Source organism: Trichinella spiralis, assembly GCF_000181795.1.
Source record: "Trichinella spiralis strain ISS 195 chromosome Unknown Scfld4, whole genome shotgun sequence".
Taxonomy (NCBI): domain Eukaryota; kingdom Metazoa; phylum Nematoda; class Enoplea; order Trichinellida; family Trichinellidae; genus Trichinella; species Trichinella spiralis.
The window spans coordinates 2,712,978-2,727,787 of NW_003526943.1; the positions used below are offsets into that span (position 1 = coordinate 2,712,978).

General features: G+C 29.8%; 5 protein-coding genes across 5 annotated transcripts; 2 read left to right on the forward strand and 3 right to left on the reverse strand.

The window, feature by feature from the left end:
• Positions 1–15: 15 nt before the first annotated feature.
• Tsp_00693 (conserved hypothetical protein) lies at positions 16–1,196 on the reverse strand. The gene is made up of 6 exons (XM_003376438.1): positions 1,150–1,196; positions 994–1,078; positions 296–380; positions 132–253; positions 99–107; positions 16–75 (listed from the first exon to the last, which is right to left on the reverse strand). The coding sequence occupies exons 1-6, from the start codon at positions 1,194–1,196 to the stop codon at positions 16–18; spliced, it is 408 nt and encodes a 135-aa protein (XP_003376486.1).
• Positions 1,197–1,827: 631 nt separating this feature from the next.
• On the forward strand, positions 1,828–2,900 carry Tsp_00692 (conserved hypothetical protein). The gene is made up of 4 exons (XM_003376439.1): positions 1,828–1,928; positions 2,066–2,227; positions 2,269–2,355; positions 2,747–2,900. Exons 1-4 carry the CDS (start codon positions 1,828–1,830, stop codon positions 2,898–2,900), a joined length of 504 nt encoding a protein of 167 aa, XP_003376487.1.
• Positions 2,901–5,878: 2,978 nt separating this feature from the next.
• Tsp_00691 (conserved hypothetical protein) lies at positions 5,879–7,275 on the reverse strand. The gene is made up of 3 exons (XM_003376440.1): positions 7,265–7,275; positions 6,879–7,187; positions 5,879–5,948 (listed from the first exon to the last, which is right to left on the reverse strand). Exons 1-3 carry the CDS (start codon positions 7,273–7,275, stop codon positions 5,879–5,881), a joined length of 390 nt encoding a protein of 129 aa, XP_003376488.1.
• A 62-nt stretch (positions 7,276–7,337) lies between these two features.
• Positions 7,338–7,712, forward strand: Tsp_00690 (DNA gyrase subunit A). The gene is made up of 2 exons (XM_003376441.1): positions 7,338–7,453; positions 7,610–7,712. The coding sequence occupies exons 1-2, from the start codon at positions 7,338–7,340 to the stop codon at positions 7,710–7,712; spliced, it is 219 nt and encodes a 72-aa protein (XP_003376489.1).
• A 2,524-nt stretch (positions 7,713–10,236) lies between these two features.
• On the reverse strand, positions 10,237–13,217 carry Tsp_00689 (limb region 1 protein-like protein). Its single transcript, XM_003376442.1, has 9 exons — positions 13,105–13,217; positions 12,276–12,415; positions 11,990–12,226; positions 11,743–11,838; positions 11,194–11,381; positions 11,029–11,129; positions 10,689–10,846; positions 10,462–10,618; positions 10,237–10,399 (listed from the first exon to the last, which is right to left on the reverse strand). The coding sequence occupies exons 1-9, from the start codon at positions 13,215–13,217 to the stop codon at positions 10,237–10,239; spliced, it is 1,353 nt and encodes a 450-aa protein (XP_003376490.1).
• Between the last annotated feature and the right edge of the window lie 1,593 nt (positions 13,218–14,810).

Genomic DNA, 14,810 nt, shown 5'->3' on the forward strand with positions numbered 1-14,810 from the left:
ACAACAGATAAAAAATTAAGGGATTCTTGGAGACGTTGCAATTCTTTGAGAAAAGCGCTCTAGGAGCTTCTTATCCTAAAAAAATACAGTTTAAATACAATACAGTCCTAAAAAAACTAAATTTAAATTACATGACTCGTCAAAACGTGATTTAAAATTTCCAACGATTCAATATTATAACCGTAAACAACTTGCACACAGATAGAGCCGCGGGAATGGTGGCAATCGCTGATGAGCACAAAAGAGCGGGATTCTGAATCAAAAGAATGGACAACGCCAATAAAGGCGTTATTACCCGAGGAGATTATTTTCACTTTTTTTCCTACTATTTTTTCAGCGTCCCTAATGTCCATGTGCAATACAGAGTACAAGTTGGAGTGCTAAAAATAAAATATATATAATACAGTCCAAGAAATTAAAATTATTCTTGCTAGAAAGTCGCATATTAATGCCCATAAATTACTGAAATAACAAAAATCATAAAAAGCAACTACGTGCAGTTATTATTTCAAAAAATTAAGTGTGATTTAAGAATAAAAAAAATAATTAACTATTTGACTCATTTATTTAACAAAAAATGATTTAAATGCTTTACATTCCTATTTTGTCAACAAAACTAATATGTACAATGTTAAACTGAAATTAAATATGTAAAAACATCATGTTAATACAAACTTAACAGTTCCAAATAAAAAACATTAGTAGCTAATAAGTAAAGAAAATTGAAGTCAAATTATAATAAAGGATTCAAAACAAAAATATTTATGAATAATTAAAAAATTAAAAAATTGAAATAAAATATAACAATTGAAAAAAAAACAAAATAAATAAATGATGTTACTCCCTCACAAGTATTACATAAGTACTATCTACGGAAATGCAATTTTACATCTTTCACATTGAAAATCTAATTCTGTTATAGAAATAAATTTTATTAACAAAATTAAAATTCTTACCCGTAATTAACACATCAACTGCACTTTTGAAACTTACCGTAACTGCAAGTTTAATGAAATTCACGTTTATATAAAAAATTACTGTAGAAAATTTAGCTTTTCTATAAGTGGCATTGATAATACTGAAATTTTTAAAATTTTATTTTAGTAATAACTAAATTCTAAAATAAAAGTATTATAATATTCACTTAACAATACTACTATGCTAATGCAAGTGGGCTGCAAAGGCTTGATTTGCATTCAATAGCGTTGATAAGGGGGGGGGAGCGACTTGGGCGGCAGCCGCCTCCCATAGGGAAAACTTTTATCCAATTGTTACTATGTCCATCTCCTAAATCCCAAATAAATCTTCTTGATACTATACCTGCCCCTCTTCTATAAATTAAACGTATCACGCCCCTGTTTGCGTTGCCTTTGAGTTGCTAAATTTCTTATGCATTGTCCGACCGATTGTACCATGTTAGTATAGTTGAGATAACATGCATGAAGATTTTTAATAATTTATGATGTTTTTTGTTGATGTTGAGCTCTAATGTCAAAATTAGAAATTCTAAAATGCAAAATTTACATATTTAATTTTATTTTTCAGTTCATATTTATTATTTATTTTATAGTTATAGTTTATTAATTTATTGTTATGAGATTCAGATTCAATACAGTGGTATATGAAAAAATCCTGAGCCACAACCTGAAATAAAATACAACAGTAGAAATGATGAAGCAATCGCATTAGCAGAGAACACTGGGGACATTCAATATATGCAAAATAGATGCTAAATGTTGGTTTAAATTAATATGAAAAGAATCTAGTAATGAAAACAATTCAGAAGCCTATTTACGCCAAAAAATTAGTTCATGAAATCCACCAGTAATGGCATTTTTTCTATTACATCGTGACATTGTGCTGACTGTCACACCCGCAGAAGCAATGCCAATGGACATGATGTTCACTTGGTTAATTGGTGTGCAACTGTGCATCATTGGATTCGATAAACTTGACACTGTTCTGAAGCTGGTACTATAAAACGGCCAGTCAGGAGATATCATTACTACTGATCAGATTCAATTTGGTTTAATTTTCTTTCACTTGTTAAAATATAATTTTTTAGCTCCATCCTCAGACAAGTCTGTAACTGTACTGAGTTGCTGAGCCATGTTCAGTTAGATGGCAAAGTCAGTCAGTCAGGTTTTGATGCAACACCAATTACGAAGATGGAGAATAAAGATTTTGGTGCCAGGAGTGAAAAACTTGCTGAACAAATATTTTTAAGGTGCATATGACTTTAATAAAGGTATAGTTTTGTTTATCAAGTAGTGAAAGAAATATGTTTCAAGAACATTTGGCAAATCTACGGCGAAGTTGGCGATGCAAAACGACGATGCTCCCTGCACCTCTGCAGTTATTACAAGAACAATTTATGTGGATTATTCTATTGAATTTTAAAATTAACATTTTATTTGATACTCTGTTAAAAAAGAACAGTTTTAAATTAAAGGAAAAGATTGAGAAAATGCTTTGATGCTTAAATGACGATTCGTCAGTAAATTAAGTGATTTCGAAGAATATTTGACGGAGAGGTTGCTGCCATGCTCTCAAAAGGAGCCTCGTTCTTGGGTCGTACTTTGTACAACTCTAGAGAAACTGGGATCCTGAAAGCGGTGGATGACACTTTCTTTGCGCTACATAACAGTAAATCATTCTGTTGCATTTTTTGAATAGATTTACATTGTACTTGCAATGTAAAATGCATGTATTTGTAAACATCAACATGCTACCCCGATTTTTACAGCTATGGAAGAGCAGCAGCTAACAAAAGGACATTCACAGCAATGGTATTTGGCAAAAAAGAAACACCTCCTTTGAAATTGTACGAATCAGGTACTGTTCATGACTGTCGATATAGTGGAAAAGCAGTTATACCAAATATCACTGAAAATATCTAAGGTAAAAACAACTAAATTCAGGCGCGCTAACAGATATGCTTGCGTATTATTGAACTCGGCAGGTAGCAGTATTTCACGATTGATACGCAAGTTTTAAAGTATCATAAAATTTTCAACATAATACATTACTTATTATAATGAATCACTGAATACTAAAATAATTCAAGAAATAATGTGATATGAGCAATATTAGCAACTATTAACAATTGAATGATGATTGAATTAGTTAAATTTAATCACTGCAAGTCAAATAATATATTAGTTAGAAAAATTGTTTTCAACATTTGCGTAATTTCATCAGAAAACAATCAGCGATACAGGTAAAATGTTATGCAACATTCAAAGGTAGCACAATTTTAATTATGTTTAGAATAAAAATGCATTTCTAATTATGGAAAATAATTCGATCTTTACGGACATTTTTTCTTATTCTTATTGTGTATACGGATTGTTTACTTCATTATTCAAGATTTATTTTTATAAATTTTTGGCAATTTTAGCAATAAGTGAACAAAAATTGTTCATTTCAAAGAAAAAAGTTGAACATTCGTGAAGCTTGTGTTGCCCATTCAGCTTTTAAGCTGCCATACATTTGTTGACAGCTTTGCGCGCTTGGTGTGCGTGTAATTTCTACGCAACTGAGTTGATTGCTTTGAGCATTTATTTTAGCAAGTTTGCATTATAGCAATTTTAACGACTCTAACAATGACATGCAATTCTTAAAAATTTAATGTTCAATTGTGGTTGGAAATTTTTTGGGCTTCAAGCGTAATCCGAAGTTGTCATGTTGTTTTGTGCATTAAAAATTTCATTGCCAGCGTTCGTGAGTTTTATTTATAGATTGGGAATGGAAGGCTGTTTGTTAAAATTGAATATAATTTCAGACTGTTCACTGTATATGACATTACACAAACAATTTAATGAACATTGGTTTTTTTGTAAAATAATTATGACAAAATAGCAAGAATAATAGTAATCAAGCAAAACACACAGTAGAGCCTAATAACAGATTGGTACAGATAGATAAAATTGGAAGAGAACAGAATTTGATCAATGTGCTAGATGGCTTAATATAATAGTTAATAATGCAAGCAGTGTAATCAGAACCAAAAAGTTGATTACCAGATTCACCGTCTGCTTGTCCAAATGTTCACAGAGCCAATCGTAAAGCGGCTTTTCACTTCGATAGGATGGTCGAATTTCGTATGCCCGACTGATCCGTCGCGATGGCCTTCTGCTGTCCACGCTGGATTTCCTCGACTCTGGAATATCATGCAGCAGAGTCTGCGTTTCGGTCAACTGAGACATGGCTAGCTAATGCGGATATTCTTCTTATACTTCGCCCCAAGAGGACAGAATAAAGAGGAAGGCAGAGTGTGATTTTGGGTGGTCTTGCTTTTCTGCTTTTGTTCTTCAAAATTGCTGAACACCGCTTGAACAATAACAAAATTTCCAACAGCTCACCTACAGCAGCTATGAGAAAATAAATCGCCCAACCGGCGTCGGTTAGTCATTCAAGATTGCAAAACTGCGACACAACTGCTCGCATTATTTTTACCTCATTCTTGACACTATTGCCATTGCATATATTATTTGCACGCACGTATTCAAATGTCCAAATGACCAATCAAAATCAGCACCACAATTCCAACGTCAAAGTGGTAGTAAACAATAATCATTTGTCGTCTTTGTTTCAACTTCAGACATCTTCTTTTAACTTATTATGTTCAATCAATGCTTGCTTTTTTCCCGAATAATAGTAATAATAATGATGATGATGATAAAAACTATATATTATATAATCCTTGTTGTTATTGTTGTTGTGGTTATTTTTTTGTGTAACTATGCTATCATTGTGCTTATGGAAATTTGTGCAGCGAATAATAAAAGTTAATCAAAGCATTCTCGGTAATCTTCCAGCATTAAGCAAACTTGGACTGCTTATTATATTTCGAAATATTTTATTTTTATAAAATTGATTTTCATTTGCCGTTGAAAGTTTTGCAACATAAAAATTGCTCATCAAATTCTTTATTTTCTATTTTTTACGTAGCAATTACGTAAAAAGATTTGAAGATAAATAAATGCTAAAAGACAAATCAGAGGAAAAGAAAATCAAAAATGAAAAATTAATATCTGATCAACTTTCAGAGACAAAAATGAAGCTGAAAAATATTTATTTTCTTGTTTTTGAATAATAATAATAATAAATGAAGCATACAAATTATGAAATTTTACGTGCTGTATTATTTAAATTTAATCTCTTCGAAAAAGAACTTTCTTATATTGCTTGTTTTTTGACTGAACAGCTATAACTTTATGTGAATTTGTAAAAAGCTAAAACTACAAGTAAATAAGTTTTGAAAAAATGAAGGAAAACATTTTTATTGCTTCTTAAATTTGGTAATAAATTATAGTTTTTCAACGTTGCCATTTAAAATAAAAAATTATACATTATTCTCTAATCAAAAATTTTATCCTATTCATTATAATTTTGTAACAAATGTATGTATGCAATAAAAATTTTGAATGAAATGTTCCAATTGAAATGGATTAAAAATGGTAAATGAGTTTTTGAATTGATTAAAAGCAAGGAAGAAGGAAAAGAGAATTAATAATTATAAAATGGTGTTTACTAGAAACTGATAACAAGTAAACATTTTTAGAAAACAGCACGTTTGAATGATGAATGCAGCGAATCGTATTGCAAATAGCACTTGCATAATAAGCTTTAATAGCTCTTTAATGAACTGCTGTTTTTCATTGAAGTTTTTGAACAGTTCGTTGAAAAGAAACATAATAATTATTATTATGCATTACATTTGTTTGAAATTACAACAAATCTTATAATAATTAAAAAATAACCCTTATTTACATTATGTATTTAATATTATAGAAAAGTGATTTTCATTTTTATATTTTGCTATGTTTAAATTTAAATTTATAATGATGCTAATATTTTATCATTATCCAGTGTATTAATTATTGGTAAAATAGCATAGGAAATTAAAATTTTCTTGCAAACCACTATGCTGTTGTTCATAATTACTAAAATTAAACAGTGTATTTATTAAAAAGTTACTATTGGAATAAATTAAAATTGTATATTCACTAAAATGATATAAATATTCGTTAAAAACTTTAAAACATTTTTTCAAATTTAATTCATCATAATCACCAAGAGGTGAAGCGAAAAGAAGCAAATTGGTGCAACCAAATGCAAAGTTTTCGCAAATGATTTTGCAAAATATTTTTCCTATTTGAAAACATATCATTAAACAGTACAATTAAGTAATGCTTTAATTTGGATTCCATGCAAAGAGTTGTTTTGATTTTAACAATTCCATTATCACTTGTAAAGCACAATACAAAACGCGTAGGAATATGTTAATTAGTAAATAAAGAAATAAATAATTTTTTTCATGAAATGCTAATGTATACGCAGTTAATTTTATTTTCTTTTGATTGATTTACACAATTTTTGATATTTATCTTCATTAATAACTTTGTTAATCAGATACGAAAGTAGTACAGCAATGAGATGAATATCTATTCTTAATTTCTTTTTCTCTTTGTTTTTTTATTAAAATTAAGTGGAATTTGAAAACAAAGTTTTTGTTTTGAAATTTCACGTTTAAATTGATCATCAAATAAGTAGACAATGATCAAATTATCGCGACATCTAGAAGCTTGTAATGAATCTGGCTACCTGTTTATTGTTCAAATTTATTTTCACCAAATTGAATGGAATTTGCTTCTTTTTTTTCTAAGATTAATAAATCCATCCAAACGTACAGTTGTTTTCTATAAATCAAAATTTTTCAAGACATTCCAAATGTCAAGTGATTGGAAAAAAATGAACATTTCGAAAATGCATTCGATTGCAAATGAATATTATTTGTTTTTTTTTATTTAAATTTTTTCAGAATTAGAAAAAGAAATAAAAGTTGTATGAAAAGTGAAAGAATGTTTTCCAACACCCCCTGCATAGACAGAACTGGTAAATTTGATTCGGATGAATGAATTTCGATTTCAAATTGAAGCCGCAAATTAATTGGAGCAGCGTTTTTGGTCATTTTCCAATAAGCATCGGTTTTCGAGACGGGAACGTTGGGAAAGTTCGATTTCAGTTGGACGAACGATTCAGCTGGGAAACGTCGATCCCAATTAAGAGCCCGAATCTTGCCCGACGCAGAAGCGCAGAACAAGCCAAACACACAGGCGGACCACAACAACCCAAAATTCGGACCAACAACGTTGGGACGACGATTGAACAGAAAATTCACACTCAATTTTGCAAATATTAGAAGAAATTTATTCTGCAAGCTCGTTTGTCTATTGCAATTTCATATTCATAAATTCACTGTACATACATATTAATATTATCATACACACACATACATATATACATATTGTTGTTTTTCTTCACATGAAATCATGGCTAGTGAAAAAAACATTCCTACTGAAATGCCTACCAAAGCCAATGGAACTGAAGGTGTAAAACAAATTCCTGATAATGAACAATCATCGTCGGTTGATCAAGAAGATCAAAGGTAAGAAAAGATTTGTCCTTTCATATTCATTGATAAAATTTCAAAGTGGTTTGCTAATTGAAATTATCCAAAATAGTATTCCATATTCAATGGGATAACGATAAAGATGTGCAAAGTTGATAAACAGTGTCTGTAGAAGATGACAAATTCTTCCAGAGCTTTGGGAACAAATTCAATTAGACACTTATCAACTTTTATGAGCAGTCAGATTTATGAAATTGCCGTTCAGACGGCCAACTTTTGTCTATTATTCATTTAATCGAATAAATAACCGCTTCGCTGAGTGGATTTTCAGATTAAGATGAAAATTTTCTTCCTGATCATTGTTGAGAAAGATTAATTTGAACACAGATATTGATATTTGATAAAATGTGTCAACAGATGCAATTAATGCCATAACGCAATTATTACATCTTGTTCTCTTTCTCATTTATCTAGTGAATAATATGAAAGACCTATTATTTTTGTAGAACAATTTCCATTGCTTCTAAGCATACTTGACATTAAAGCCGATTTTTCCACTGAATTCCAAACAAAATATTAAAATAGAATACCTTTATAAATAAATGCATTTCTAGAATATAATAAATAAATAAATTACAATTTTTTTCAAAATTTATTAATATTGCAAACTGAAAATTGTCAAATATTTTTCACATTTTTTTTGAAAAATACTTAAATTTTATATATTCATCTTCAATTGGAGTCAATTAGAAATTTTTCTAATTGAAATATAAAAATAATCACAGCAATTATTCATAAAATGCTACACTTATTCTTGCTCTTTTGCATTGCGAAGAAAAAAAATACGTTTTCTCTTATACAACAAATATGCATTTTCATTTTTGAAACACATAAATCAATAAATTCAATCTAACAATTTTGAAACATAAATGCCCTAATGAAAACGTTCAATTGAAAAAATGTCTAAAATTAGACTTCACATGATGAGAAATAAATATAAGATGATCACTTCGTAATTTGGAAAACACAATATGAAGTTAAATTCCAGTTTATAAATTTTTAATATTTTTTTCAAAAAAAATTATCAGTTAATTAATAATGAAGATATCGATTTTTATTTTTTAAATGTCTGCTGAGTGAGATTGAAAATTGACAAATCAGTTTATTTTTTTTATTTAAAGTTCTTCCATTACGTAAAGTTGGGTTTGTATTTTCACATTTTGTACGCGGTGATTGTCACTGTCAAATTTTCACATGAAATCATAAAACCCGTTGCAATTTATTCATTTTCAATATGCCACACCTAAACTTTAAAATGACCTTGAAGAACTGTGAAATTTTTCAAAAATTATAATGTTCATCGAACGGGTTTCCAGTTTAATAAAATATTAAAATATTTTTAATAGGAACCCAAATGCATGTCATTTTTATCAGCAGACTAGAGACTTGTTTACGAATCAATTTTAACAAGTAAAATATTCAAGAAATTCAAATATATATATTTATATGTACTTGAAATGATTAAAAGTAATAAGAATAAACACATTCGGGTAGAATGTAGGAAAATTTTCTTCTCTCATAGAGATTTCTTATTTTCCATACGAATGCATACATGAGATGAAAAATAATTAAAACCTTTTTTCTCAATATTATCAATTATTTAATAATCTGTACAATAAAGAAGAAATTTTTAAAGTGGATTAGTGAGTGAGTAAGAAGAGATGAAAGAAAAATGAAATTCTTTTTCCCATAAGGTATATTGGATTAGAATTGGAATTGATTTGAAAAAATTTTTCTTTGGTGATTGAAAATTGATCAATAATAGAATGCATAAGTGAAACTGTCAAAAATTTTTTAAAAAGGCCATCTGATTGCCACGCTGAAGCAAACCGCTTCACGTCTTCATCAAACACTTCAGCATGAGCTAATTTTCAAGCTGCTCACCGTAAATGGAAACACGTTTGTGGAAAATTCTTTTCTCATTTTTTGAACACTTTTGAATGGAGAAATCAATTGCAATATTGGGGGAAAATTTTTGATTTTTCTTCTTCTACTAATTCATAATATCGAATTAATAAAATTCCGCTGATTTCAATCTCTTTCACTTTTAGCATCTTTGTTTAAAGCTATCCAACAATGAACATTACAATCGATAAGAACACGAAAAACAATCCTATTTTAACAATACTCTTCCTTCAGCAATGATATATAAAATCATATAAACTGAATTAAAATAGAATTAAACAAAAAAAATAGTGTTTTATTTTCTAGTAAACTTATTCTTGCCAGAGTATGAAATATATTAATTGAAATTATTACTCTGTGTAGAGAACATGCGCAGATGTGGACAGCGGATATACCTGCCGCTGAGCATCTACAACCAACTCTCCTACCACCACTTGTATCACCGAAAGAAGTGAAATCATTTCAACCGCAAATCATTTCACCAGCATCATGAAAAAATTTGACTTCATGTCTTTCAAGTGATGTCAGTTGGAAATAATTTCCTTTTTTCGTTATCATAATAAAATATTTTCTCAACATTAAAATCATATTCAAAATGTTTAAATTGCCAAAATTGCTTCTCATTTTCTAAGTTTTCATTAAATCAATTGTCAACAAACTGTATGATTTTATAAAATAATTTTCGAAGAGTCGTTTTGTTTTCTTGCAAATTAATATTCCAAATAATTATAAAGATAACTTCAGTTCAAATATTATAACTATTCACTCAAGTATATATTTTATTAATAAAGTGGAATGAATGATGATTTAAAAAAAACATAAAATAAAAAAAATGTACTTGAATTTCAATATATTTAAACTGTATCAGTTAATTTTGAGCAAAGATTCTCTTCGAGCACATCCTTCTTATGAGATCGCTGGTCACCTTCGACTTCTTTGGTCAAATAGTTTAAAACAAACAGCTTCAGTGAAGCAGACCCGCTGCTAGATATGCGAGCGACCAATTTCACGGCTAGCCTGTAGTAAAATTACGCAACTGACGTCAATAAAGTTTCACAGTGACCAACTGGCATGCTAACCTCAATATCCAAGTTAATCGGAAAGGAAGCTGCAGCAGCGTCAACGAAACACAGACGACAGCAAAAGTGAACATCAAATTATACATCAGCACAAAGTAAATGTTGCCCAGCCAATTCAACTGACTGTAGTTGCCCAAAAGGTCGAAATTTGTGAGTCCTAAAAATATCTGTTTACTGATTAAAAAAAGTAAAAGAATAAAAAATATAACTAAAAACTCTACAAATACCTAAAACTCTGGCTAAAACTGGCAAAGCAGAACTCAATACCAACGTTGAAGTGCAATTAAAAATCAAACGTGTCATCGATGTACCGTTTCGTATTGGCTTTAATCGACAAAAAACCGGCAAACTATAAAAGCCAATAAGCGAAGCCAACATTAAATATCTAAAAAAAGAAAACAGGTAGAGTTAGAATATGCAAATGTTCCGCATTGATTGAGAACATTTTTTACAATGTGATTATGATTTCAATGAAAGCACCATAAAAACCCAAGAATGAAAGAGAACTACTTCCGAGTTCAAAATCCTAAAAGCAAAAAAGCAAATGCATAAAAATGTCAACGGCACATTTCATCCAATTGCGGTTGTACTTCAATCGCAATGGGCAGTCTTCGAAAACCGACAGTAATTTGAAAAACATTCCACATGACGCTTAATACAGACAATGCCTGAAAAAAAAACCTTTTAAATAATACTATCACATAATTTTTATTTTATCATATTAATCAATACCGTTATTGCAAGAATAACAACAAACAAAGCTGGATATATAACAACACTCAACCAACTGATGGAGTGTAGCTCTTTTTGGAAAAGTTTTCTTTGGGCATACAAGTTTGCTAAATTTCTCAAACAAGAAAGCCAAATAACATTCATTTCTTCTTCAACAAAAGGAGTATGTTTCAAAGTGCTGACAGCAGCTACAAAATTGAATACAATGAAAAAACATTTTAAATCTTTACTTATCAAAAAAATAAGAAAATAAAATACTTTTCGCTTTCTTAACCAAATGCATTTCTTCTGCGGATAAAAGTTGCAAGTCATTAATTATTTTGTTTCGAATCTAATAAGTTAATCAGCAGAAATAAAACTTATGCGCAATTTATTTTATATACAATAACACTGAATACACAAATAAATAAATAGTAAAAGAGTTTACGATTACCCTTGCTTCTGGAATGAGTACATTGAAAACTGCAAAGATTCGACCAAAACCCAACGGTGTGCAAGCTGAAAATATTTATGACTGAAAAATCTCGCATTTCAATAATTTAACCCTACCTAGAGATAATCCAACTCCAAACATTGATATGTACGAGTATATTACAGGAAGTTTCGTGAATGCTGTTATAAGGAATGACCACATATTGAAACAAGCTACAATAAAACAAAAATGAACATAAATGACGAAATAATTGACACAATTTGTAAGTACAAAATAATACAGACAGAAAAAAATTATTACATTAAAAGAAATTCCAATGATATAAAGTTTTAAAATCATTTCAGACTAATATTTTATACTCACTTTCAAATGTATACGGATAACAGTTTTCTTTTTCCAAAAAAATTATTACTATTTGAACCAGCAAAACGGATAGTATCACGAGAAAGAAAGAGTTCACAGTCGTCTCCAGTACTCTATTCCAAATGCTGTACGTAAAACGGAAACTGACAAATCCATGTGATTCAATTAAAAAATATGCAAACGGTAGCAAAATAAAAATGCAAAGATTGCTGCAGGCAAACACGGAATTCCATAAGCCTACAAGATTTTGTTTCAAATTTTCCAATAAGTTTGTTAAAAAACACACTTTTCAACAGAGATGAGCTCAACCATTGAATGTAATAATTTTTCGAATACAAAAGCAAAATTTCGTTACTGAAAATGGAAAATGGAACCAATAAAATTGCAGATAAAGATACAGCAGTCGAGAAAATGCAAATCCAGAACCTAAATATCAAACAAAAATAACAATTTAATTCAACAAAATAAATACAAACAAGCAAAATAGAAAATACAATCAGACAAACTTACGAAATGCGAAACACGATGGCGTCACTGTCTTCACCTTAACATTAAATAGCATGAAGAAGAACAGAGAAAAAATATAATTTCAAAACAAATACCTGTGAACAATTCATCTTTCTCTGGATCAAGTCGAAATTTTCCTACCAAAATATATGAACATGCGTACAAAACGATAAACAATAAAGTGGCAACCTAAGGCAAAAAACTGTTTACAATTTAATCACAAATAACATCATTCAAAATTTTCAAGCCAGTACTTTAATTTATATTCATTTTACAGCATCATTTCACAATAATTTTGTGGTTAAATTGGAAACAAGTCAAACAGTATGTAATGTCTATCAAAAATAATTTCACAGCTTGCAGGAGAATAAATGAGTCGCGATGAAGTTCCGTAAAGGTTGTAAAATGCTCGTCAACACTTAAATCACTTAATCCACTCGAACGCAAAATTTTCAAACACATTTTGCATATCTTACTGCACATCTAACGTCACACATATAAATGCTCTTCTTGATTCATCAAAAAAAACAAATCTATTATCTACATTTAATTTTCTATACTTTATTGCTTTCAATTAATCAAAATATTACTTATTTACTTAATTTTACCTTATATTAAACATTTTAGATTTTAAACAATAGTACACAAAATATTTTCTTACAACATTTTCTCGTATAGAACTTTCAAATTCTGCTTCAGAAGTTGCTATTCCCAGAGACATAAACGTGCAAAATCATCCTACCAGCAATTATTAACAAGATTCACATGGTATCACCAAACGCTGATAAATATTACAGAATGAATAATTGAAAAGTAGGTGCAACATAATAATAATATTCAAAATATTTTTAATATCAAAAAATTACTTTTATATTTATGAAAATTGTTATTAATTCTATAATTACAGAATTATCAATAATTAATAATTATTTGCTTTTGGTAAAATTGATTTGGTCTAATTCGGACCAAATTTCCACCGCGTCTTCTTACTGGTCGTTTGGACCCTTGCGCCTTTGTTTTATATATTTTCTTTGCCTAATTGCTCATTGATTCAAACCTTTCACTTTTGATTAGCTGCAACATTTTTTCATTTCATTGGTCCACATATTTTCATGTAGGATTACGTAACTTTAACAATAGTGACGTAACGTTAGTAGTGAAAATTTTTATTATTCAAAAATTTCATTGATCTTGTTTTTATCACATTTTATGAAGTTTTATCGTTCATTAAAATTTTGTTTTTTCAACACATTATTTGTGGTGATGTTTATACTTTTTAGTGATCAGCATTATCAAAAAACAATTTTTATCATTATTCTATATTTCATTGCATCACAAGGAAGTTATATCAAATTTGATAGTAATAACTCAACGAAAACAACGCAAACTTTAAGTAAAGAACAGCCAACAACAACAATAATAAACACCAGTGGACGATATGAACAAAGTGGAAACAATGAAAACGGAAAAAACTAAATAATACAATACAATACAATACAGTACAACAGAATACAAATATAAACAAATAATACAAACTACTACTTGGAAGGCCGCATTAAATCACCAAGTTGTGCACATTAAAGATTGAAGGAACTAACTGCTCCATCGTAGGTCAGTGAACCTTTGTTGTTTTCACCCTTACATTGTGTAACTGATTCTTGCTTTTCAGCACAAGGTCTTCAGTCACCAACGATAGCGTTTCCCGACAGCAGTTGCTGAATCAGGGTGTATATAACATCTTGTTCTTCTATCAAGAGCTGGAGCAGTTCATAAAACCCGGCATGGCTTTTACCCGTTTTTTGTCGAGCCGATTATGCCAAACTTCCAAGTAGTTATTGGTTCTAATATTTACATTATGTGCATTCTGAAGTTGCAGTCTCTCAACAGTAATCTACTCCTGCCAAAAATATTGAAATAAAACTGATAAATTACCCGTAGTGCCTGCTTCGAGCAGGCTAAAACCCGTATCAACTTGAGGTACAGGGAGGAAAGCAATGGCTAGAAACATTTTTATTTTCATTTTTTCTTCTTCAATTTGACATCGTATTTTCAAGCCCAGCTCACCGACTTTCCTATATATCGCTTGTCAGAAGTGGAAATAGCAGTCCAGAGCAGTTGTTTCCGCTTGTCAGATAAAATACATGCTTGTTCGTAATTCTGAGAGTTTTATGCGTATGGCGCATACGCCTTTGTCAGAAATTGTTCACATTTCTCGTCACATTGGTTGAATTGGTAAAAGTGATTTTAATACACTGTGAAATGATAAATTTTCCACAGCTGAAGTTGTTCACCTAAAACTAAGAGTGGAAACTAC